This window comes from Grampus griseus (assembly GCF_964374135.1).
Source record: "Grampus griseus genome assembly, chromosome: 1".
Taxonomy (NCBI): Eukaryota; Metazoa; Chordata; class Mammalia; order Artiodactyla; family Delphinidae; genus Grampus; species Grampus griseus.
Genome location: NC_139017.1, coordinates 151,229,971 through 151,256,931, shown reverse-complemented (window position 1 = coordinate 151,256,931; position 26,961 = coordinate 151,229,971). Strand labels below are relative to the sequence as shown.

Sequence of the window (26,961 nt, the reverse complement as noted above, 5' to 3'; positions counted from 1 at the left end):
GTAGCTCAGGTCACTCCAATAGGAGAGCTTCAACTGGAGATAACAAATCTCCAATAAAAAAAAAGATCCTCTCCAGATGTTTTCCAGGAATATAGTAAGTGCTCCATAACCATGTGCTAAATAAACAAATAGATAGCATATTAAGAACATCGACTTTGAGAAAAAGCTCTCATGTTGAAAACAAAGCATACTGTATATAAGTTAGACATGAACATAAACATCTTTTTAAGGACGAGAGAGGTTCTTGCAAACTTTTTCTTTATTTAATTTTCAATAAAAATACAGTCTCCTAACTCAATAGAAAGATAGCAGTGATTATCACACAGGAGGAGCTCAACGAATGTCAGTCTTCAGTTTTCAAGTTCCATGTCACAACCACTTCAGTCTGATTCTCTCCGTCTCGATGGAATTCCAAAAACGGTTTGGTTCACTTAATTATCTCACTGGGGCTGATCCTTTACTGCCATTCACCCAAATCCAGAACTCTTGAATTGTGGCTCACAATAACTCAATCATCTATACAAGTGTCCGGAAATTAGATATTTCCAGCCAGAGTCAAGGATATAAAACTTTTTTTTAAGGGATACAGTAAATCCCAGTATTCATCACCAAAAAGATCAAATGTAAAAAAGTGCAATCTGTGCCTCTTTCAAAAATAGAAACTTTAAGGTTAAAAGAAAAAAAAAAGCCCTTCCCAAACTCATTACCAGACCAGACATATCAGCCACACAGGAGCTAACAAGGCCTGCTGTTTCCATGACAGAGAACATGAGAGGTTAAAACCACACCACTAAAAAAAAAAAAAAGAAAAGAAATAAAAAAATAAATAAATAAAACCACACCACTGAATGAAAGAACTGGACCCCTGCCACCTTTGCAAAGGCCACTGGACAAGTCCCTTAAACGCTGGATTTCAGCTCTTCAACATTCTGCCCTAGGGATCCCTTTTCTTTAAGCTCTTTATCATGGTCTGGGGAAATACTCTGACTTTCTATGGTAGTGATGGCATCTGAGTCCAACCTTCTTCTTTTCTTCAGTTGGTGCAAGTGGGACTTGGATTTCATGTGTGCTAAGGTAAAACAAACAAAAAAAATTAGGATTTTCTACAGCTAATCCTGGAAGCATACAAAATTAACTATACAATCCTTTTCTTTAACAATAACGGGATCAACACATGTACTGGTACAGCTGCTTAGCATTTTTAAGAGAAGAATAAGTCATATGGCCAGCTAGCTAGCAAACTAGCTACCACATATCACGTATACCTGCTGGGGGCTTTACATCACTAAATCCACACAACAATCTTGCGGGACAGTATTATTCAGCTCATTTTATACAGGAGACTGATTTCAGAGGTCTTACATGGTGTCCAAGGTCACACAGCAGGTAAGCTCTTCGGATTACCTGTAGCTCAAAACGTGAGTCAGTTTTCCAGAATAGGGCTCCAGACTCGATTTTCCCATATAGGGCTGCCTGTTACAGATACATTTCAACTCACACATCTCAAAAGTTACAAATCCAGGGTTTCCCTGGTGGCCCAGTGGTTAAGAATCCGCCTGCCAGTGCAGGGGACATGGGTTCGAGCCCTGGTCCGGGAAGATCCCACAGGCCGCGGAGCAACTAAGCCCATGCGCCACAACTGCTGAGCCTGCATGCCACAACTACTGAAGCCCGTGCGCCTAGAGCCCGTACTCCACAACAAAAGAAGCAATGAGAAGCCTGCACACCGCAACAAAGAGGAGCCCCCGCTCGCCGCAACTAGAGAAAACCCTGCACGCAGCAACGAAGACCCAATGCAGCCATAAATACATAAATAAATACATAAGTTACAAATCCAAATTCTAATCTGTATTGCAGGACAGATGGCTCAGGCCTACGGTACCCAGAGCCGCCCTTCCCTCTTCTTAACCAGCTCGCTCAGGTTGCCCCTCCTGATGTGACATCCCTATGCCTGGGTCAGATAAGCCATCTGAATGACTAACCCAGATACTCGCATTCTCCAGCACACAATGCACCAGAGAGATCACAGCAAGTATTCTTTTCTGATGATCCCTTTCACGGATCCACAGAAGCAGTAAAGCTGAAAAGCTACTATTGGCTGATATCAATTTCTGACCTCTCACCCTAAAGACAGTTCTCAGCTTCTGACTAACTCACACAAGCTCCTTTTTACCATCCTGTTCTTTTTCAAGGAAATCTTATCTGGAAACACCTATAAAGATAGACAACGAGATTAAGTTCTTTTATACTTACTTAAAACATCATTTTTAGGGATTTGGAAGCAAAAGTAGGTAAGGAAGAGGTTAGAAGTCAAGGAAAAGTTTACTTGAGGGAAAAAGTCAGTTTTGTCTCCAGCTAGAGCCTACGGCAAAAAGTGGCCTTCTGGACTGACTCTCCATGGCAGCAGGAGATGGGAGAGCAAGGACTTGACAGATGGCACTATAGAAGGGCTTACACAAGCTATGCTCACAAAGGCTCACAAATGTTGCTTCTCTGTGGCAATCCCTGAAGGACATTCGACAAATCAAACCACTAAGTTTCCTTTAGAAAAAACAATCAGACACTCTCTTTCTCTTCCCCTTTCATCATTATGAACCAACGATAATTGAGGCTTCTTCTGCTGCTTGGGCAATCACAGCCATCCCCAGTCTCTGACAATGCAGTTCATTTTGCCAGCGTTAACAGTTAATAGAACTAATCGTTCTATTGGTTGGTATGGGGGGAAAAATCCACTTCTATGAGAATGCCATGCAAAGCAGTACTCTGAACGGGATTCCAGCCGCTGGGTAAAATACAAGCCCTGCTTGTGCCTAAAAGGAGTGAGCCTTCAACAAGTTTCTAAATACAATGTAAATTCAAGGCTTAGAGGCTAAGGCCCTTTTGAGCTTTGCTGGATTACTGCAGAAATCCGACAGGGGAGTGCAATGTGACTCTATGGCAAAGACAGATCCAGGCTCTGAAACGGGGAACTAGAACCTCGGTGCGGGGCTGTTCCTGGGTTGGTCAGGAGCGCCTTATGAAGAGGACAGTACCCTTTGACCACCGTCTTTCGGCGTGTCTAACCGTCTTGCTTTCACACAGTTTCCCTTAACACTTTTCATCACAGTTTTTGCAACCAACACCATTTCAACATATTACCTTAAAAGTTACTGGAGAGACACCACTTTTGAAGAATGTACTCAGGAGGAGTAACTGCACTTCCTGTTCCCTCCCAGCTGTTTCTGCTCCTTTGGCCTCTTGGGTGAGTTGCCTGGCTTCCCTTACAATCCTACCTCACCCCCACTGAGGTCTAAACATGAGACCAAGAAACTACTCAGGCAGGATCATGAAAGTCAAAGGAGCTCTGGCAAGTTAACTGCAGACCTCTCAGTAAAATATCTACTCTAGCTGAAGCTAGAGGGCATATGATCTTCCTTTGAAATTGAGAATACAGAGATAACTCTCCCGTTTGAGAAGGCCTCTCCATGAAATTTGAACAAAGGCTGTTAGAGGAATCTGGTCTTTTTTTTTTTTTTTTTTTTTTTTACGAACAAGCAGACTCCAGCATTCAACCTACCAAAGACCTTAAATTTTTCATGAAGTCAGTGTGACCCACCCTTACAGATTTCTCTATCCTAGACTCTACCTGCCCATTCACGGTCCCCAATGATGATTCGATCACAGAGGTCACACATGTGATAACTTCTCTTGTTCTCAGTTTCACTGCTTGGCATCTTTACTGGAGTAGCTGCAGGCTTGTGGCCCTGAAAAAAAAAAGGCAGGGATGGGGGAGAAGCATTTGATTCAAAGAGATTTGGATATTATACTCTGATATTAAGAGGAGTGAGATTTTCCCAAGATTCCTTTTTCTCATCCCAGAGAGCAGGTGGGCTGTGAAGAGATTGTAACAACAACCTTTCTGAAAGTGAAAGTAGAAATGCAGCCTCCAGGGATTTAAAAGCAGCCTTCTGCTCTATTCCAAGGAAAAGAATGCTTGGTTCCCAGAATAGCAACAAAGGTGTCAGCAAAGGAAAGCTTTGTGAAAACCAGACAATAGACAGTACCATGATTAATAGTCACCTGGATGAAACTTCGCACAATTTCAAGAGCAGGTTCAAGAACAGACTCTTCCCACTTCGAGACGTCAGACACTTCTAGGCCATATACTGGGGGAACACTGGGACCAGGTCCTAATGACGACAAAGAAAAGCTGTGAGAGGTCAGCCTCCAAGACCCAATCTATTCTGCTCCTAGGACTCCAAAATCCTCAAGGGAAACATATGGGGTCAAAGAAATAAACATTCTGACCATGCCATTCAATCTAACCAGAAACATGAACCAAACAGCTACACACAATCCAAGAAAGACCCAGAAGGTTGACTGGTCTGCAGCCAATAAGTCTAGCTGTATAATCCAGAGTCTCAGGTGTAGGATCTTCCAGATCAGTCAGGAAAACAATATAGAGTAACAGCTCTAGTGACCACTGTATGGGCTACAATATAAAGGTAGCACGTGACAGGAGGCAATTAGCAGCTTGAAGTGAGTGCCTGTTCTAAGGTCCATATCATCTTACAGTGATGTCATTCTGTGGCAAAAGAGTTCACAGCTTTCTTTAGTCTCAGGTTTGTATACATCCCTTCAGCAGTCTAGCATTCACGAAACTCATTAATACCATACTGATAATCATGGGCTGGTAACAGCAGAGTATCAACCAGTGAGCTGCTGAATCTGAAAATTAGAAAAAAGCCTTGGAATTGAACTAGTTGAGCCCTGTCTCTAAGAAACAGATCTAGAGGAGTATTCAAGAAATACCCTTTGGTGAATACTTCTGAAGGGAGATAAGACTGGAGGTAGCCGCAAGTATAGCTATAAGCATTTCATCCATCTGAGCCAACTACGTTTAGTCTCTGCTGGTAGCTTCCCCAGTATGTGGATACACTAAATTGCCTTCCACATCCAGGTTAAGTCAGTTGCCTAAAGGCAAAGAGCATTGCCCCATGGACAAAAACATCAAAGTCCTCAGAATGCCAACGGCTGGCAGGTGCTGGCCTTTTGATAGTGCCAACCACAAATAAGATTCTTCATAAACTGGACTGGGCTGCACCTGCCACCACACGGAAAGGTGAGACTGGGAGGGTGCAGGCAGCACCCACAGCACACCTGGCCTTGGCTAAGCTCTGCACCTGTTTCCAGGCCACTCTATATTTTCCTTTCCCCTCTAAGTCCTTTGTTGGGCTTCTGTGCCCTGTCTAAGTACCTTTCAACAAGTTCTCGGCTCCCAGCTGCTATTTCTGGCTTGGGTCCAAGGCCAAGCTGGGGTGGGGAAGTCCCTCTGGCTTCTTGCCAGAACCTTACCCCAGCAGACCAGCCCTTGGCCAATCACACACGGCTCCTGATTTACAGGGCAGCTGTGCCTTTCACCCTAGCACCAGGACTGCGCCGGCATACACATGAATGAGGACCGGGCATACGATGCCATCGAGCCCTCATGACTCAGAGGTGGGGGAGTTATTGTGGCTTTACCACAGGAAGAAGTTCCAAATCATTATCCCAAAAACCCATCTTTTGTTACAGACTAATTGTTAGCCCTGCGGAGAAGAGAAGCTGCATTAGAAATTTGTAGTAGGGAACTTTGTTTCAGCTGACACAAAGACTTCTATCTAAAAGGACATGCAGAGAAAGCAAGGTAAGTAGAAGAAAGTGTAAAAAGCCCCTCGGTGTGAGAACTACACTGGAGAGCTCTAGCAGAGGGTGAGAACTGAGAGAGAGATCCAAGGGTCAACAACATGGCCCAAGGTGTTTCTGTTCAGAGGCACTGAGAGGAGGGTGAGACCTCAGCTGTGCGTATCTGTAACTGAAAGCAGAAATCCAATGGCAAAAGGTAAACAGGGATGATTCAAAAGCATATTAAAAAAGGGCCCAAAAGATAAAACTAGGGTTTCACTTATGCTTAATCTCCTTTAAATAATCTCCTTTTAGCTCATAACCACACAATTTCTTACCCGAGGCCCAATACTAATGCTGTCCAGCTAAAGTTACAACTGAAGGAAATAAGAAGCATGGTGTAAAGCTGAGCGTGGACTCCAGAGTCTGGCCCGCATTCAGTACTCTACTGCTTATTAGCTAGGGAAATTGTGGCAAGTTATTTAACTTCTCTAAGCCTCTATTTACTTATCTGCAAAAAGAAAAGAATAGCACCCACCTTGAAGGCTCAGTAACATGTATGACACCAAATTTAGTGCTAAGGATGCAGTACAGGGTCCAATGAATGAGAATTTCGTTCCCTTTTCCTTAAAAGTGCTGTTCAACTGAAGTTAGAGTTGCAGCTGCCTGAAGCACTATGTATCTGAACACAGAAGCGATGCTGGGAGAATTGGTGAAAGTTTTGTCTTTTTATACTACTTATCTGGCCCCCAAACCATTTTCATTAGGAAAGCCTCCCTACGGAAATCTGACTGTTCTTCAGGTACAAAATCTGAAGCTAAAAACAACCCTGAGCACCAACTCCGCTAAGAAGGTATTGCTATTTTGTTCTTCCCTGTCTGCAGCCAGCACTCATGTGTTCAAGGCTTAAGGCAGATTCTTCCTGGGGAAGAACTGTTTTCTGAGGCATCACAGGAAAACACCCCTGGACAATCACTTATGCAAAACCCCCCAGGTCAGGTCCCAAATCTTAGAACAGATCCAGAAACTAAAGTTCACTTTCTGGGTGAGCTGAGAACATCTATGTTCCACCGAAAGCAGACCCAAGGCATCAGGAAAAACAAGGACACTTACTGCTCAAAAAACGGTTTTTAATCCATCGGTTTTGCTTCCGGGCATATCTCTTAGTCACTTGTTTCAGAGCCTCAATACCTGAAAGACAAGGTAGATATAAGAACCTCTATCTAACCACTTCTCACTCTGCTGAAAGGAAGGCCCATCCAGCCCAGCGTTAGAGAAAACTAGCCACGTCAGCACACTGGAGGATACTTGGTAGGTGAAAATCTCAATTCTGAGCTGAAGGCCGTTTGGGTCTCTTTTAGCCTCAGCTCCTTCTCAGGCCATAGCAGCAGGACACTCTGTCACCCAAGGATGTCCAAGGCTAGGTTAGATGGAGAATTCACACCTTTCTTTAGGAGCTGGTTTCTAGTCTCTGGTGTGCACTTTCCCTCAGTGATCAAGTACTCGTGAAATTCCTTGAAGCCAATTGATTGGAAGATACCATGTTGATAGTCCTGGCTGGGAACAGGAGAGCATCAGCAGATGAGCCATTGAATCTGAAAGCTAGCAGGGCACTGGAGATGATCTAGCTGAGCCATTTCATCTCATAGATGAGGAAACTGAGATCCTTAGCAGTTACTACCCTCTGAAATCCTTCCTCCACCTTCCCCCACCAGCTCCCAGGTTACTTCCCTTGAAAATTAACTTCTGGGAATGTCTGAGATTAGAAAATTGCAACTGTAACAAGTACACCAAACCTCCTCCCAATGATGAAGGGTAGCAAACAAGTAGATCCAAAGCCAGTATTGTATGTTTACGGTCTTTTGACCGTAAGCAAGGGGTGGAGAGTAGGTGAAAGTAATAGCCAAATTCTCACCTGTTTTCCACAATTTTCTTCTCATTATAGCGTCTGTGAAAATCTCTTAGTTCATCCAAGAGCCCAGCGGCGAGCATGTTATCCACCCTCTTATCCAAGCGCTCATCTAGAACTTGAATCAAATTAACCCATCAACCAGCAAGCCTGCCGAAGGTGTGTACTATACATGATGAATGCATAGGCTGCCATAAAGAAAGAATTTGTTCAAATGGAAGAAAAGGTTCAGAGTCCAAAGATTATACAATAATTCATAATTATATTTAGTCACACTTAAAGCTCGGCAATTCCAATAAAAACAGCCAGAATGAGGCATGTCTTCTTATGTAAAGAGCACACAATTACAGCTACTAGGAACAACAAATATTTTATTCTTGTATGGAATGTATATCCATTGTTTATTTTAGAGGCAGCTGAGAGCCCCGTTTTACTCTTACTTTTTTCCATTATATTTGTTACTCTAACTTTATGCTATTTCATATTTAAGAACTCTCAGATGACACCTTAAATAGGAATGAAAAACTTTAAACCAAAGCCATCCTAAGTATATCTTGAACTACTGAGCCAGACAAAGGAGCAGAGTGAGAGATGATAATCATTCCAATGTGGTCAAACACAGCTTTATTATGAATCAGATACCACTGTTGGATGCTGCACTGTAACACGTTTTTATTTACAAAATGTTCATTATTAAAACATTACCTTTTTCTATAACCTTATAATTTAAGTTTGAGATAATATAATCTGAGATTAGTTTAACAAATTTCCACCATTTCAATTATGCTCTTCTACATCTCTGCCATTGCTATTTCTTGGCTTACAATGATAATAACCTTTTTTTCTACCTTCCTAGAAAGTTTGCATTTATTGAGGACTCACCACGTGCCAGGCACATTCTGAGCACTTCGCATGTATTATTAATTCATCTAATCCTCAACGAAGCTATGAGATATGTATTATTATTATCATCCCCATTTTATAGAAGAGAAAAGTGGGACACAGAAAGGTAAACCAACTTGCCTTAAAACTCACATAGCCAGAGACGATGGAGCAGGAATTTGAATCCAGACAGTCTGGCTCAGAGACATGTTCTTAATCACTAAACTATACCGCCTGTTCCCCTAACGATCTCATTTTTCTAGACCTAGCTCATAAGTTACCTTTACAAATTGGTCCCCAGAAAATGCTCATCATCCCTTCTCTGTGGCCCCACAGCACCTTCTAGCCCAGCGTTTATCACAACAGAGTATCTACCTCGTTATTTGTTGCCCAACTAGACCGGAAGCTCCTTAAGGGCAGCTACTGTCTACATTCATCTCTGAAATCCAAGTACTATGTAGAACACTTGGCAGTTCATTGAATGCTTGCTGTTATATTTGTTGCATAAAGAAGTTACTATTATCACAGGGCATTAGCAAAAAACCAAAAAGAAATACTATCAGTTAGCTAGCTAACCATCATTCCCACTTCTCAGGCCTACTGATTCCAAAATAATCAGTGATCCAGGCTTTAGCCAGAGAGTCAGATCTCCTTCCACAGGAGACTTCCTTCTCTTTCTCCTTTGGATTTTCTCTGGATGGCAGTCTCTTTCCCATCCCATCTTATCTCATCCTCATCTTACACTAATCTTTTTTTTTTTTTTTTTTTTCGGTACGCGGGCCTCTCACTGTTGTGGCCTCTCCCGTTCACAGGCTCCGGACGCGCAGGCTCAGCAGCCATGGCTCACGGGCCCAGCCGCTCCGCGGCACGTGGGATCTTCCCGGACCGGGGCACGAACCCGTGTCCCCTGCACCAGCAGGCAGACTCTCAACCACTGCGCCACCAGGGAAGCCCTATACTAATCTTATACTCAACTCATGTTATACTAATGCCAGGGCTACCTTTACCTGCTTTCCAGAAAGATAATGGCACTGTGTCTTACTAAGTCAATGAATAATGATCATGATAATAAAATGAATAGCTAACACTTGTTTAGTGCTTATTATGAGCCACTCAGAGTTCTAAAGCATTTTTTTTCAAAACAACTTTTTATTGAAGTATAGTTGATTTACTCTGAAGATTTTATATACAGTAATGTATTACTATAAGCTCTGTCTCAGATTAACTCTAGGACACCAAAGGACTTTTACCTGTCTGTTCAGCATGAAGCCAGAGGATGCACGGGTTAGGGAACTTCAGAGGGCCTCCAAGGGGACCACCACCTTCCTCGGAATGTTGACGATGAAGAAATTCACTATGAGAGATTCCTGTTTCTTCAAACACTTGCAAGCTCCTAAGTCATTTGAAAGGGGAGGGTGGGCACACCCATAACAACCATTAGGAAATATTAATTCTCAAGTGAAACAGGGGAGAGGCTATTTATTATAGAATACCTCACTGTCATTTTCACTGCATAAGCCCCTGAACACACGAAGGTCTGGGGTTACTGCAAACCTATAGCTACTCAGAAAAGCGTTCTAAAGAAAACTTTAGGTAAAGAAAGAAATAAAACTATTCTAAACATATATAAAATTTTCTGAAATCAGTTAAACAGGTTCAGAAACAACAGGTTTCTACTACACAAAGAGAACAGGACATATTCACTTTCGGGTAAGCAGTAAAAGCTTGTCTGGGACACTTTGCTATAAGCCAACAAGTCTAGTCTCGCTGGAATGCCTTTCCCACAGTACAAAAGTATGCTGTATATCCAGCTCATCAACTTTCTTTTTAAGTATGTCTAAAATTAATGAAAAATGCTTCTGACTGATTCAGTACTCTACTAGCACAAAGATCACTGGAGAAAGAACTACACACTTATTCTTAAGCCACTATCCACTCCGTCAGCATCTATTATGTTATGCAGCACTAGGTAATTTAACTCTCAAATCTATACTCTACCACTCTGGGTGATTGCAACTTATCAGCTTGAAAGTGATCTTTCCCTTCCTGATCCAATTCTACTTCCTGAAACCCTAACACAAGAGTAGAGACCCCTCGTCTTTCCCTATCACTGGTCACTCAGAGAGGACCTAAGAGGGAAAAATGTAATAGATATCTTACTTATCTGGAGGCTAGAATACAGCCTCAAACTAAAAGAAAGATGAAAGAAGTCCTCCAATCTTCTTTTAGAGACTCTAGAGCTCTTGCTTAGAACCTACTGTTCTTACGAAAACACATTCTCAACTCATTACTAGTTTAGAAGTCGCAAAATAAGGAGAAATGATAAGAACTGATTAATAAAAGGAGCAGATAGTAACAACCAAGCTCTAGACTCATACCATAAAACGATACAAAAATGAATGTTTATCAGAGTGTCCCTGAGTTTTCCAAAAAGTTTTTGGAAGATTTCTATTTAACTGTTTAAAAATAAAGTGTTTGGATACTGGAAAGTATAAACTTCATTTATCTAGAATATGTATTATCAACAGGGTGACACTGCCCTCAAGGGAGCCAAAAAACCTTAGATATTACAATGATGTGTGGCGCTCTCCCAAAATCTTATTCTTCAGCATTAAAATTTCATTGAGGGGAGGGAGGGAAGCACAATTAGGAAAAAAATTTCTAAAAAGGCTTCAGGGGCAGGGGGGATAATAGAAAAGGATTAAGAAACACCGATCTAGAATGCTCATTTGAGTGTAATACTTCATAACCCCTGTCAATACCAAATGTTCCTATAAATATCTAATGTGTATAACCATCCATATAGTAGGTCCTCTACTCTGCCAGATAAGGTATCGCTTCCGGCACTACAGAAAAGTACACCTCAGTGGTGATCACTTTGTAATGTACAGAAATATCAAATCACTATGTTGTGCACTAGGAATCAACATAGTGTTCTAGATCAATTATACTTCAAAACAAACAAACTCATAGAAAAAGAAATCAGATGTGTGGTTACCAGAGGCTGGGGGTGGGGGAAGGGGGAACTGGATGAAGGCAGTCAAAAGGTACAAACTCCCAGTTACAAGATAAATAAGTACTAGGTATGTAATGTACAACATGATAAATATAACTAACACTGCTGTATACTATACATGAAAGTTAAGAGTGAGGCCTGAGAGTTCTCATAACAAGAAAAAATCTTTTTCTTTTATTTTGTGTCTATGTAATAAGTACACTAAACTTATTGTGGTAATAATTTAATGATATACATAAGGAAAATCATTATGCTGTACACCTTAAACTTACACAGTGCTGTATGTCAATTATATCTCAGTAAAACTAGAAGAAAAAAATAGATTAAATGACTGATAAAATGAAGATGCAGTCAGAAGTGAACAGAATATGGAGCCAATGAAGATGCATATTTACGGAGGAAAAAATAAACCATCTAATCTTAGGAAGGGAGGGAGGGAGGGACGGAAGGAAGGGAAGGAGGGACGGAGGGAGGGAGAGAGGGAAGGAGGGAGGGAAGGAGGGAAGAAGGAAGGAAGGAAGAAAGAAAAGTATACCTAACACACGAGGCTGCAATTTCAAAGCAACCTAACAAAACATGGTTAATGAACTAATAAGGTCATCTCTCTCTTCCCTTCAAGAAAGTCTCCATGTGTAAAGGTGAACTGATCTATAAGACAGTTTATAAAACCTGTCTCCCACTGGGCAAGCTGCTGGGGCAGAACTCAGCATTGCACAATCAATTATGAAACCTAAATCACAATGTCAGCTGACTGCATGCCAGAAAAAATGTATATGAAAACTGTTATAAAAGCAAAGATCAAATAGAAAATGAAGCAAGATTACATAGGCCCTAGGGAAAAACTGTACTGTATTATGCATTTTAAATGTAACAACAACGAAGTAGGGTGCAACTATTTATTGAGGGAGTTGGACTGAGGCAATAACTCTGGGCCTCCTAACCTCCTAACCTGCTGAGGTAAAACACATCAATCTCCACTAACTGCTATTACCAAACCTGTCTCACCAGGCACACTTAACAACTGACCGCCCTCTAACGCTGAAGGGGCCTGGCGCCAGCTGGCTCCCGGCTTTCTTACCTGGCCACTTTGCGCTTGTCATGTGGGTGCAGCTTGGCAGCCATTTCTGGGTCCACCTGGCTTAGGCGTTTGTGGAGCGCATGGCCATCCTCCTTTTCAAGCTCAACTTTCTGGTCAATCACTTTCTCAGTGCCCATCTCCCAGGGCTATTAAATGAAGGTTTAGTAGTAAATTTAATTCAAAAATTCAACAAACACTGAAACACTGTATGTGCCAGGCACTTTACTAAGTGTTCAGGAACACAGAATAGAGATGAATCAGAAGATCTTGCCATATAGTGAGAGACAGATCATAAACAGAAAATTCCAATACACCATGGTAGTGCTGTGAGGCCACAGTAAGCAAAGAGGAAAGAGGACTAGGTGTCTAGGGAAGTATTCAGGGAGTACAAGCTACCCAGGCTAACACATCTATATTAACACATCCAGGAGTCTAGTCTTCTCAACAAGTATAACCAAAGAGTGGACCAGAATTTCCAGCACATTATAGTTTGCAAAGTCCCACCCTACGCAATAGCATCTCTGTAAGAATGGTTAGTGTCAGATATCTCCCTGACATATAGATTGTTTCAGCCAGGAAATGCTGAATCAGACTAACGTACTGTTAACTTACATGGAGATGCTAATTAATCCACAGAGGAGCATTTTTCCCACACACAGCCCCTGTCCTTAGGCCAGCCTGGAGAAGCACACTTCACATATGGAGGGGGCATTTGCTTCAGAATATTAAGTAGGAAAGTTAGTACAGTTGCTGAGTATAAGAAACACGCAAAAGTCAACTTTCCTCCCATTAAAATTAGCGGGCAAGAAAGAAGAACCCATTTCCTCATTGAATTACAAGTGAACTAAACATACCTTAGCATTGACAAGAACTTTCCAGAGCAGAGCCTCAATGTAATAATTGGTTCCTCCCACGACAATAGGAATTTTATCTCGGGAAAATATATCTTCAATGTGAATGTTAAGAAAGACATCAAAATATTAATATCAAGAAGAAAATCTGACTCACTTGGAAGTAGGGTATTAGTAAGAAACCACATTCGTCATATTTTTGATACTAGTCTTCACTGTTTCTCATGAGTTCTCAGAATCATTTCCTATCAGTTCTGGAGGGACTTGCATAAACCAGAGACAGATGCATGATGGTAATTCCTTCCAATTCGAGAACTTTCTAGGCCTTGCTGCTAAAACTCAAAGCTTGCTTAGTATTCAAAATTAGCTTAACAAGCACAAGCCTAAGGACTCTCACAGAATTAAGTGTCAACTGCTCAGGAAGCCACCAAGATGATGTCCACTGTGTGACTTTGCCTTCTAAGGCAAATTACAAACTGGTTTCTCTAAGCCGTAGTTCTTAGACTCAGTCTTCACCATTTTGTAGCAGTAGTGTACATTTCAGCCACTTGAGACTCTACCAGATGAACTGGGAAGCACAGGCTATGAAGACAAATAGATTTCAATTACCAGCTCCAACACTCAGCAAGTCATTCAACTTGTCTGAGCTTCAGTTTTCTCACCTGTAAAATCCTCATGAGTTTTTTTTTTTAATTAATTTAATTAATTAATTTATTTTTGGCTGTGTTGGGTCTCCATTGCTGCGCGTGGGCTTTCTCTAGTTGTGGTGATCGGGGGCTACTCTTCGTTGTGGTGCACGGGCTTCTCATTGCAGTGGCTTCTCTTGTTGTGGAGCACGGGCTGTAGGCTCATGGGCTTCAGTAGTTGTGGCTCACAGGCTCTAGAGCGCAGGCTCAGTAGCTGTGGCGCACGGCTCCAAGGCACGTGGGATCTTCCCAGACCAGGGCTTGAACCTGTGTCGCCTGCATTGGCAGGTGGATTCTTAACCACTGCGTCACCACAGAAGTCCCTCATGAGTTCTTATGAGCATTACACGTGACAGTGCAAATAAAATCCCTAAGACAATGCCTGAAATATTTTTTTCAACTGAGTAAGCACTCAATTTAGTCATTACTGTTTTTACACCACTGCTACTTGGAATTTTTCTCTTTAGAATCTCTGTTGAACAGATAATTATCTGCTTTAAGAAGGGCTTTCCTTCTGAGAATAACTGATAAAGAGACTTTCAACCCAGATAAAGACTCATTTACACACTTCTTCCCCTTGCCAGCCAGTCTGTGGGCGTAGAGATAGATGACCTCTTTTCTGACAGAAGTCCTCTATAAGAGGTTGGGGTAGGGTGGGGAGAAAGATGTTACTAATCAAGGAGCATAAGGAAGAAACGTGTCTATTCGTTTTTTAAAAAGAGAAACAAATTCTATATCACCCCCCTATAAATTAAGTATAAGAAACATACAATTACACAGTAATTGTAATAAAACTTCAAATATATGATCTGACTAACAAAGGGAAAGGAAGCAAGGAAAATAAAAGGGGAAGGCGAAATGGTGAGATACCAGAAGGGAGAGATGGAAAAGAGGGAGGGAGATGGGATAGGAGTTATTTGGTGGGAAAAGGTTTAACATGTTTGCCCAAGCCATGAAACAACTGTGATCCTAAGCAAAAACCTTTCTCTCTGGGCCTCAGTATCTACTACCCTCACCTGTCAAATCGAGAAGGTTGATCGAATACTTCTTAAGGTACTTTCAGTTCTGACACTCTGATTCTAGGTTCTTACTTAAATTCACAAATCTCCAATCCTCTAAGTGATCTGATTAAGTCATCCCCTGTTGCTGCTGTCCTTTAACTCTTTTAATTAGCTCTCCACTTTCCATCAGTCGTTTCTGAACAACTGACCTGTCTTATAGCAACAATGTTCATTTGGTGATATGTTGTTGTTTTTTTTTTTTTTGTGGTACGTGGGCCTCTCACTGTTGTGGCCTCTCCCGTTGCGGAGCACAGGCTCCAGACGCGCAGGCCCAGCGGCCATGGCTCACGGGCCTAGCCGCTCCGCGGCACGTGGGATCTTCCCAGACCGGGGCACGAACCCGCGTCCCCTGCATCGGCAGGCGGACTCTCAACCACTGCGCCACCAAGGAAGCCTGGTGATATGTTTTAATGTGCAAAGGGCTTTCATATACATTGCTTCATCTGACACAAGTGCCTTATAAAGCAGGTAGGGCAAGAATTATTATCTGCGTTTTAATCTCTGCCCACTTGATAGGCAAAAAAATATTATCTCATTATTTTGATTTGCATGGCCTCGATTAACAGCAATGGTAAACTCTTTTTCATGTTTATCACCATTTATATTTCTTCCTTTGTGAATCACTACTCATGCTCTTTAAGTATTTTTTGAGTTCTTCATATGTTAAGTATACTAATGTTACAGATATTTTTCCCCTGGTTTATAGTCTGTTTTTGTTGTTGTTTTCAAATTTTTTATTTTTTGGCCGCATCTAGTCTGTTTTTTAATTTTGTTTCTAGTGAGCTGGGTTATTTTTAATTATAAAATATTCAGTACATACAAAAGAACATATGCAGCATATGTAAATAATAAAGCCTAAAAATAAAACAAATACTCATGAACCCAATGTAAGAAAGTGAACATTATCAATTCTTTTGAAGCTTCCTATGTAGTAATTCCCATCACAACCCCTTACTGCCCCTCTCTGAGGGAACCACTGTCTTGAATTGTTTTGTGTATTGTTTGTTTTTCATCATTCCCTTGCTTTTCTTTACATTATTACTGATGTATATAAAACCCTAAACAACATATTGGTTAACTTTGCTTGCTTTTTAACTTTTATAATAAATGGTATGACCATGTATGTATCCTTCTATAATCTCCCGCATTTCATGTTGTTTCTGAGATTCTTCCCCATTGACTGATGCATGTAACTGCAACTTATTCATTTTCACTGCTGAAAAAGTACTTATATGAACAAAGCACATTTTATACATTCTTCTGTAAGTAGGAATCTGGGTATTTATATGTTTTTGCTGTTAAGAGCAATAATGTTAAAATTAGATCTACCACCTATCTCCTGGTATACTTGTGGCAAGGCTTCTCTAGGGTAGATACCTAGGAATTGAAATGGTTGAAATACTTTCTTGCCAGTACAAATTCTTAATTCTAACATATCCAAATCTAGCTATTTTCCTCAAAAAAACCCAAAAAACAAAAAAAACTATTATGGCATAGATAGATGGTAGTGATGGCTGCAAAACAATGTGAATATATTTAAGACTACTGAACTATACACTTATAAATGGTTAAGATGGTAATTTTTATGTATACTTTAACACAATAAAAAGGAAAAATTGAATTAAAAAATCCTTAAAAAAAAAAAAAAAGACTAGATCTACAAAGTCCTTCCCTACTCTAAAATCACATAACTACTCAATTATATGTTATCCCATTTGTTTCAGTTTCGTTTAAAAAAAAATACATATTTACTTAACTCTGAAATCCATCTGGAATTTATGTCCATATAATAAGGAACTGATTTTTTTTCCAAAAATAATTAACTGTTCCAGGAATAATTATTAACTACTACATTCCTTCTCCACTGCTTTGAAATGCCATCTTGATCGTAAGCTAAATATATACATCCATTTGAATTTGTATCTGACTTTTCTAATCTGTGCCATAAATTTGTCTAGTATTATGTAAGTTCCATGCTATTATAATTATTATGAATTTTCAATATGTTTTAATATGTAGCAGTCCAGATATTAAAGGCAGTTTGGACATTAAAATATAAGGGCAGCCCCCCACCCCTTATGTTATTCTTTTTTCCAAAATTTCCTGGTGTTACCCAGAACTATTTTTTCCTAATCCCTTTGGAATTCTAACTATAATTCCATTATATTTATAAATTAATTTCTTATCCCCATTTAAAGGTGGGAAAGTGAAGCTCAGTGGGGTAAACGCCTTACCCAATTAAATTTTTGTGGTCAGACGAGGCAGTTCTAAAACTAGGACATGGATTTTCTGGCTCCTAAATCAGTGTTCTCTCCACTAAAACAGCACCTCTCAAATTTTAATATGCATGTGAATCACCTGCGACTCTATTTAAATGCAGATTCTGATTCGGTAGGTCTAGAATGAGGCCCAAATTCAGCACTTCTATAAGCTCCCAAGTGATGCTGATGCTGCAGTATAAGGACAAGACTCAGAGTAGCAAGAACACTATATCTTTTCAATCCGAACAGTTCTCATGAGGATGCTACTATTGACCTTGGGTACCTCTGCTTAGGAGAAATTGTCACGAGGAAGAAAACTTTCTTGGCTTGGGCTGCCTTGCAGCCACCAAGCCTAGTTGCTGTCTTTCCTAAGGATATCAGAGCAGTTGCTTTGTTCCTGAAGTCCACCACTGTGTAATTTGTCACAAGAGGATCCACAAAGCTGATCATGTGGTGCCGGCACATTCTCTGCTCTTGGGCAGAAACCTTGTTGGTGATGATGTCTAGGCCTTCATAAACCTAGGGGAAAGAAGATTAGCATGAGAAAGTCATCTATCTCCATAAGATGCACACTTGATGGGCAGAAATGGTGATCTATTCCTCCCTGCAGCCAAACACTTGACTGACCCAAAGCACCAGGGGAAATGTGTTCTAACCAGAGCACAGCCAGATCCACATAACCCAAGACAAAGGAAACAAAAGAAAACAGAACATTGGCTTTCTTAACAAATAGTGGCTATTAACTCAGACTTAAAGATAAAAAGTATATGTAAATCGGTGCCCAAATAAGAACTAACTCTGCAAGATTAACTGGAGGTTCTTTGGCCTGAACTTCAAGCATTTAGAAGTGGGCAGGTTGTTACTACTTAACACAAGTCTCCAGAAAGGTAACATTTTGCATTGCTCATAGTTCTACTTCAAATGCTTTGATATTTTTTGGATTTAAGTGCTCTGAAAGGTTTTTAGAATTTGTAAAAGATTGGCTCCATTTGTGGAGAAGTGGCCTATCTACAAAGATATATATATATAAAACACACACATACACACTTTGAAGTCAGAACCCCTAATACTGCTGAACTGTAGTAGAACAGTGTGCCAAATTACTGCTCAGGAGGTCAGCAAATACAGTCTAAATACTCAAAGGCAATATCCTGTCTGTAAGCTCTTGATCTGCCAATTAAACTAAAAAGTTCAAGTGTACTTTTTCTAAATGCAAGGTCTCAGATGGAGAACAGACCTGAAAATACTAGTTTGAAAATAGGGATGAATGCTTTGAGATTAAATGTTCTCTCTGTAATCACTGATTCTACAGGGAGCACTGAATGAACAAATAATAAGTTCCACAGAGCCCATAGAGACGTTAAGAACATTTTTATCTCACATTTCCCTTTACTTGTATGGGTGTCAAATAAGTACAGTACAGTATAATGGTTAGGAGGAAGGACCCTGGTGCCAGGCTGCCTCAGATCAATTCCTAGCTCTGCCACTTACTAGTTATTTGTACTTGGAGGAGTCAGTTACTAACCTCTGCGTGTCTTAATACCTCATCAGTAAAATGAGGAGAATAATATCTATCTCATATGGTTGTTGTGTAAATTAAATGTTGTGTAAGTTAATACATGTAAAGAACTTAGTTTTTGCCTGGCAGATGGTAAATACTATATAAGGGTCACTATATTACTACCCATATTACTACCATCAATACTATCACAGCAACACAAGAAGAATGGGAAATAATTTTAGTGTCACTATCACTCTGAGGCCTCTGTGCTCCTAGCTACTGAGGTTACTTACTCAACAAGGATATAAGCTATCTTCAAGCAAAAAGAAAATTGTTAATTAGTAAGACAGCACACAAGAATCTAAAAAAAAGGTGGATATATGTATATGTATAACTGATTCAGTTTGCTGTACACCTGAAACACATTGTAAATCTATACTGCAATAAAAATTTTTTAAAAAGAAACAAAAGAAACCTTATAGTACAACTTTCTTTGAAATAAATAAATCAACAAAACAGCCCTCTTAAAAAAAAAACAAAACCAAAAAACAAAAGAAAACAACACACAGAAAATATATAAATAGAGCCATAGAGAAAGAACTAGCTTTGCCTTTAACTAACTCATCTATCTGTGCCTGACAAGAGAACTGCATTCTTACACCTGAACACTGATGGAATCTTAAATCATAGGGTGTTCTTTTCCCTGTATCTTGAACAAGACTTCCTTCAAACATTAGACCACAGTATACAGTAGGGTACACTGTATACTGTGGTCTTCTGTGCAAATTAAGAAAACTAAAGGAGGGAAAAAGAATTAATAATTGTGTGTGCCTCTCCTTTTCCCACAGCCTTCAGTTGGCTCTATTGAAGCTTAGATTCCAAATGACCCAATGTTAAAGAATCAAGCAACAACTTGATTTTGCCAAAAGAGGACTTCTGACCTCTGTAAATAGATTCTCATTTTTAACACTGAGATAAACGTTAAGAAAATGTATAGTTGCAAATGTATAATTACCAGCCCCCACCTCCAAAAAAGCCAAAATGTAAACATCTCTACCAGCACATTCTATCAGATACGTAGATAAATTTTAAGATATATTTTCATCCTGTGTTCTGCCTTTAGGTGTATCTTCTAGAGCCCCTTAAAATGGCCAGTTTTAACAGATAAACACATAAACATAAATCAAACAGAGGGGACTTCCCTGGTGGTGCAGTGGTTAAGAATCTGCCTGTCAATGCAGGGGACATGGCTTCGAGCCCTGGTCCAGGAAGATCCCACATGCCGCGGAGCAACTAAGCCCGTGTGCCACAACTACGGAGCCTGCGCTCTAGAGCCCGTGAGTCACAACTACTGAGCCCACATGCCACAACTACTGAAGCCCGCGCACCTAGAGCCCACGCTCTGCAACGAAGAGAAGTACCACAATGAGAAGCCCGAGCACCGCAACAAAGAGTAGCCCTCTGCTCGCAACTCGAGCAGCAACGAAGACCCAACACAGCCAAAAATAAGTAAATAAATTTATTAAAAGAATAATAATAAATCAAACAGAAGGTAACCCTAGAACTAAGCTCACCTTATTTGCTGAAGGAAGTAGCCTAATGTACTGTTTATGGTATATATACAAATGTCAATGAATATCAGGAAGAAGAGCATTAACGGTTTAAAAAAAACAGAGTTCTTGCTGGTAGAGTGAACAAACTAAAACTTGTAACTGAATCTTGGTTAACAACGTAAACTGTCATCTCTGAGTGACCTGTTAACCCTTTGTTTCCTGTACCATCAGATTAAAAGAAACTGAGCATCAAGATATAGGTGATACAAACTAGGTATCTGATGATAGAAGAATTATTGTTAACTTTTAGGTATAATATGCTTTTATGGTTATGTTAAAAAAAGAGTCCTTAACTTTGAGGTATACAGTATTTTGAAGTACATACAAATGAAAGTATATGATGTCTTTTTTAAAAAAAGAAATCAGGGGACTTCCCTGGCAGTCCAGTGGTTAAGACTTCACCTTCCAATGCAGGGGGAGTGGGTTTGATCCCTGGTCGGGGAGCTAAGATCCCACATGCCTCAAGGCCAGAAAACCAAAACGTAAAACAGAAGCTATATTGTAACAAATTCAATAAAGACTTTAAAAATGGTCCACATCAAAAAAATCTTTAAAAAAATAAATTTTAAAAAAGAAAAAAGAAATAGGAGCTGCATAGGTAAAGGATTAGTGGTTGCCAGAGGTGGGGACATGGGGTGGGCAAAACAGATGAAGGCAGTCAGAAAGCACAAACTTCCAGTTATAAAATAAATAAGTCACAAGGCTATAATGTACAGCATGGTTAATAATACCGCTATTGCATATTTGAAAGTTGCTAAGAGTAAATGTGAAATTTCATCCCAAGGAAAAACTAATTCTGTAACTATGAGCGGTGATGGATGTTAACTATACTTATCATGGTGATCATTTCACAATATATACAGATGTCAAATCATTTTGTTGTACACCTGAAACTAATATAATGTTGTATGTCAACATTTATACCTCAGTTAAAAAATATTAGAGGTAATTCAAGGCTATGTCTATAAAGATGTTGCTTCACTCTTTTCCAATATAATATGACTTCTTTTGACAGGTACTGATATGCTGTTATAGTTGTGTTTACAAATGACGAGGCAGCTTGTGATCATAGTAACTGTGTATTGTTAACAAGCAAGAAGGCAAGGGTAGATGAAGGCATATGTAAAGTATATCTATACCTGCACTGTACAAGAGCAAGAATGATGCTGAGAAAATACTTGTTAATAACGACACAAGAGGTATGGATCACTGAATCAAATACACAGCTATGATGCAAGTAAAATTCACAATACACTACTTATATTATAACATTGTTTTATGCTTTATTTTGCTTTAACAGAAAAAAAAGAAAGTTTATATATTATAAATCAACTATACTTCAATTTAAAAATTAATTCGTTTTAAGTTTATGATGACTGGGGTCTGCGTTCCAATAGTGGGGGAGGAAGGACAGATTATAATTGGAACAAGATTAGACAAGTGTTCATAATTATTGAGGCTAGGTGACAGATATATGGGAGTTCAACTACTATTCGCTCTATTTTTTTATATATTGGGAAATTTCCATAACAAAAGGAGTCTTTAAAAATTTTTGGAAGCACTTCACACCCATTAGGATGGCTATTATTAAAAAAACAAAACAAAACAGAAAATAACAGATGTTGGTGAGGATGTAGAGAAATTGGAATTCCTGTGCACTGTTGGTGGGAATGTAAAATGATGCAGCTATGGAAAACAGTACGGCGGTTCCTCAAAAAATGAAAAGTAGAATTACCATATGATTCAGCAATTCCGCTTCTCGGTATGTACTCATGAGAACTGAAAGCAGGGAGTTGAACAGATATATATATACACCCATGTTTATAGCAGCATTTTTCACAACAGCCAAAAGGTAGAAGCAACCCAAGTGTCCATCAGAGATAAATGGATAAACAAATGTGTTCTATACTTACAATGGAAGATTATTCAGCCTTAAAAAGCAAGGAAATTCTGACATGGATGCATTTGCTATGACATGGATGAACCCCAAAGACATTATGCTAAGTGAAGTAAGCCAGTCACAAAAGGACAAATATTATGATTCCACTTATATGACACACATAGAATAGTCAAATTTTGAAACAGAAAGTAGAGTGGTGGTTGCCAGGGGCTGGGGCAGAGAGGAATGGTAGCTTAGTGTATAATGGGTACAGAATTTCAGTCTGGGAAGAGGAAAAAAGTTCTGGAGATGGAGAATGATAATGGTTGCAGAACAACCTGAATGTGCTTAATGCCACTGAAATGGTTGGTAAAATGGTAAGTTTTACATATTATGTATATTTTCCCATAACTTTAAAAAGACTTGATGATAGGTTTTAGATACAATGAGAAACCAGTGAAAATTAGCAAAATAAAATTAAAATGTCAAAGATTTGTTGAATTTTTCAATTCTTTTGAATATATACCCAGAAGTAGAATTGCTGAATCATACGGTATTTTTCAAAATTATTGAGAGGGCTGGTAGTGCTCTATTTCTTGAACTGAGTTGTGGTTACACAGGTATTTTCACTTTTTGATAATTTATTGAACTGTGCAGTTATGAATTATGTGTTTTATGGTGCACATTATTTATCAATTAAAATCATACTGCTAGGCCAAAAAGCAAAAACAGAGCAATATTTTTTATATTTGCATTAAGGATAAATATCTAAAGAAACCTAGAAACCAATCAGCTTTATAAATGTCACATTTGGTCCATATTCTTATTGTAAATGCCACAATTGGGCTTATAATTTTATTACCTGTCTAGAAAGCATCATTGCACGAGAACAGGTTTGTAGCTGACTGCCTGACATTTTGTCTATTTTCCATCTTTAATTATAGTTTCAGTGTGACTCTACCTATAGCATAGTCAGCTCTAGGTGCTAGAAGAACTAAAAGGATCTGTGTTATCTTTTAAAGGGAGCACTTCACTCTGTTCCATTTCCCATTCTCCCAGAGGACACCTGTGATCTGTGTACATAGAAATGACTAGATAAAATGCTTCTCTGCACAAATCAGATTTCGACAATACTAAGGGAACTCTGGCCTCTTTGCAAGACTTGATAACTGAAATACGCAGAGAAATTGCAGGTTTAACCTACTTAGCCAATTATCAACAAAACTGGCTTATCTCAGCAAACATTTACTGAGAGTCTACTGTGTGCCAGGTACTCTGCAAGACATTAGGAGTGCAAAGACTTAGAAAGGGTCCTTGTCCTCAAGGAGTCCAGCTAGCTAGAGACACAAATATACTATAAGGAGATAAGTGATATAAAGTTTATAAGAGAGAGATTAAAGATTGACTTACAATCTTCTCTAAATATTATGATCATTAAACATTTAATGTTCTAGGTATTTAACTGGGTACTATTGGGAAATAATGCCTCTTTGTCTCACCTCTGTTGAGAGTTTATTTTCAGACTGAAAAAATTCTGAAAAAAGGCTACAAGGCCGAATAACCCAAACTCTCCAAACCAACAGAGCTCAAGTGCCCAGAGGAGCTAATGAAGGTGAGGGAAATCTACAACAGAGACCTAGAGGAAAACCAGCAGAACCTAGAGCTGTGGTCGTTTGTAAGCCGGAAGTGAATTAGTCCATCAGGGGATGCTTGGCAACGCCTAGAAACATTTTTGTTGTCACAATTTGGGGGTGGGGATGCTACTGGCGTCTAGTGGGTAGAGGCCAGGGATGCTGCTAAACATCCTACGATACACAAGACAACCCCTGCCCCCACAACAAAGAATTATCCAGCCCCAAATGTCAAGAGTCTCAAAGTTGAGAAACCCTGATCCAAAGAAATTTCACCTCGGAGAAACACCCCAAAAATCTGTACAGCCAAAGGTCCCACTCCTTGAAGCTCCAACCCTTTGGGGTTGGCATGCTGTAGGATGGCCCTAATGAGTGTGCTAACCAGCAGAGACACTGGGCAGATCCTGGAGCTCTGTCAAAGTGCTGGCTGGCTATGATGCACCAACACAGCTGTCTACAAGCAAAAGGAAAAGCTACCCCCACTAGTTTGGTTCCATCCTCTCAAGTCATCTTCCCCCTTTTGACTTCATTTACTTCCTAATCCAAATTAGATGCTGAAGCCCTTCAATCCCTTTCTTGCCTCTAGGGATTACACCTGCCTTGAAAACCACAATCTTGGATTATGCATCAATATAACTATCCATCCACCTTCTCTGCTGGCTGCCCACCACTGCTCCATGGATATCTCCCTCACTGAGATCACTAACGAACCCTGACTGTCAAGTATAACATTCTTCTGCTAAGCTCTCAAAACATGTAATGGAAATACAACAATCTGATACTCCTGAGCTCTCCTTCATAAATCATTCTCCTTTGGGGACTTCTCTGGTAGTCCAGTGGTTAAGAATCCTCATTCCAATACGGGGGATGCGGGATCGATTCCTGGTCAGGGCACTAAGATCCCCCATGCCACGAGGCAACTCAGCCCATGCGCTGCGACTACTGAGCCAGAGCCACAACTAGAGAGAAGCCCATGCGTCGCAACGAAAGATCCTGCATGCCGCAATGAAGATCCCGCGTGCCGCAACTAAGACCCAACGCAGCCAAATAAATCAATAAAATAAAATTCAAAATAAATAAATAAATCATTCTCCTTTGGGACTTCAAATGGCACCATCTTCTCCAGGTTTTCTTCCTATCTCACTGGACCTTCCTCAGTTTACTTTACTGAGGCCAGCCACTGATCTATTAGCAATGTCTGTCATGGGAATAATATGGAGAAATGGCAGTCTTTATGTCATCTACCTGCCATTTCTGTACTACAAACTTTCTCTGGGTGACCGCCATGGCTTCTACAACCATTTTTTGTGCTGATAACTCCCGAAATCCTATCTGCAATCTAGTTCTCTCTCATGATGCTAGAACTGTACATTTAACTGCCTAGTGGACATTTCCATCACCTATGAGAGGTATATAATATAGTGATGAAGCGGTTAACAGCACGGACTCTAGCGTCTGCTTGCCACGGTTTAAATCCTGGCTTCACAACTTACTAGCTATGTAACCTTGGGCAAGACAGTGACCTCTCTGTGCCTCATAATCCTTATTTATAAAGTAAGAATAATCTTAAATCTACCTCAAAGGATTATTGTAAAAATTAAATAAATGATACAACAAAGCATATGGAATAGGCCTGCCCTATAGGAAGCAGCAATAAATGTTAGGTAGCTATCATCATCATCATCATCATCATCACCCCAAACAGGCACCTGAAACCTGCTATGTCCAAACTGACCTCCTTATCTTCTAACCCATACTTGAGTGAACCACCTCGATAATCAAACCGAAAATCTTTAAGTGATCCTAGTGTCTCTGTCTCTCTCCCCTCACATTTCCAATCTGTCTCAACTTCTATTCACACAAGTTCCTAAAATTATCTCAAAGCTTATCACCATTACATTTCCCACTGCCATTACATCAATTGAAGGCTTCATGATTTCACAGCTGAACTGTTCCATCAGCTTCCTCATTGATCTTCCTTCCTTTAGCGTATAACTGTTCCAATTTAGTCCACACTGCAGCCGGTGATCTTTCTAAAATGAAAATATGGCTTCATGCAGCCCCAAACTCTTTAGCACCACCTCTAATGAAAGCCTGCCTTGAGATCTCTCCCCAATCCTCCTCCACCCATGCTTGTCCTCCATGTTTCCACAATACCCTGTATTTACCTCTATCACAGAACTTCTTGTACATGTGAAGTATTTTGATCTCCCCAACTAGACTACAAGTTCTGAGGGAAGACTGTATTTTATCTCTAGTCTCAGCACCTGGTACAGTGTCTAATACATGGAATATACTAAATTAGTACTCTGTGCCAGAGGTACAGAGTGCCAGATCTTATGCTAAGAGTTTCACACCCTATGAAATTATGTTGCCTCATTTCACCAGTGAGGAGATAGAAACGTAGACACATTAGGTAACCTGCCTGAAGTCACATAGCTAGTTAGTGGCAGTGACAAACTTTGAATCCATGTCTTCTAACTTCACAATCAGTGTTCTTTTCCCACTATGTTGCTAATCTCTGCTCTGTACAGATCAGCTTTGTGACTTTGGAAAGTCAGTTTTCATTTCTGGAACCTCAAGTTCCTCATACCTAACATCCCTTCTAGTTCTAATAGCCCAAGCTTCAGGAAAAGTTTTGGCATAGGAGGATAAAAGGAAAACTTTTTTTTTTTTAAAGATGTTGACACTAGCCAGAAAGTTGATTTTCCTTTTTGATTAAAGGAATTTGAATTTGGTTATTCAACTGAAGAGTTGTTGAAGAGCAGAGAAAAAGTCAGTCTCTTGTCTAACTTTTCTTTAATAAAAGGATACCTTTTTAAAAAATTTACACTTCACTACATTGGAAACAATGGATTAGCTGCAGGAACATCATGGCAGGCAACTACTCCTTTTAGCTTTGTTTAGCAGAGATTCAACTGCAGACATGTTGAATAAACAGCCAGATTAA

The 26,961-nt window shown here is 39.9% G+C and overlaps 1 protein-coding gene across 1 annotated transcript in view; it reads right to left on the bottom strand.

Moving 5' to 3' along the window:
- Positions 1-286: 286 nt before the first annotated feature.
- The window catches only part of TRIT1 (tRNA isopentenyltransferase 1), a gene marked incomplete at its 5' end in the record, with an annotated part of 43,482 nt that continues 16,807 nt past the window's right edge, over positions 287-26,961 (bottom strand). Inside the window, 10 exons of the mRNA XM_082673492.1 lie at positions 287-1,069; positions 3,626-3,743; positions 4,060-4,169; positions 6,757-6,834; positions 7,088-7,200; positions 7,559-7,670; positions 9,685-9,827; positions 12,529-12,674; positions 13,383-13,481; positions 17,766-17,906. Coding sequence (XP_082529618.1) covers positions 900-1,069; positions 3,626-3,743; positions 4,060-4,169; positions 6,757-6,834; positions 7,088-7,200; positions 7,559-7,670; positions 9,685-9,827; positions 12,529-12,674; positions 13,383-13,481; positions 17,766-17,906 — 1,230 coding nt within the window. The 3' untranslated portion in view covers positions 287-899. The remainder of the gene's footprint in view (positions 1,070-3,625; positions 3,744-4,059; positions 4,170-6,756; positions 6,835-7,087; positions 7,201-7,558; positions 7,671-9,684; positions 9,828-12,528; positions 12,675-13,382; positions 13,482-17,765; positions 17,907-26,961) is intronic.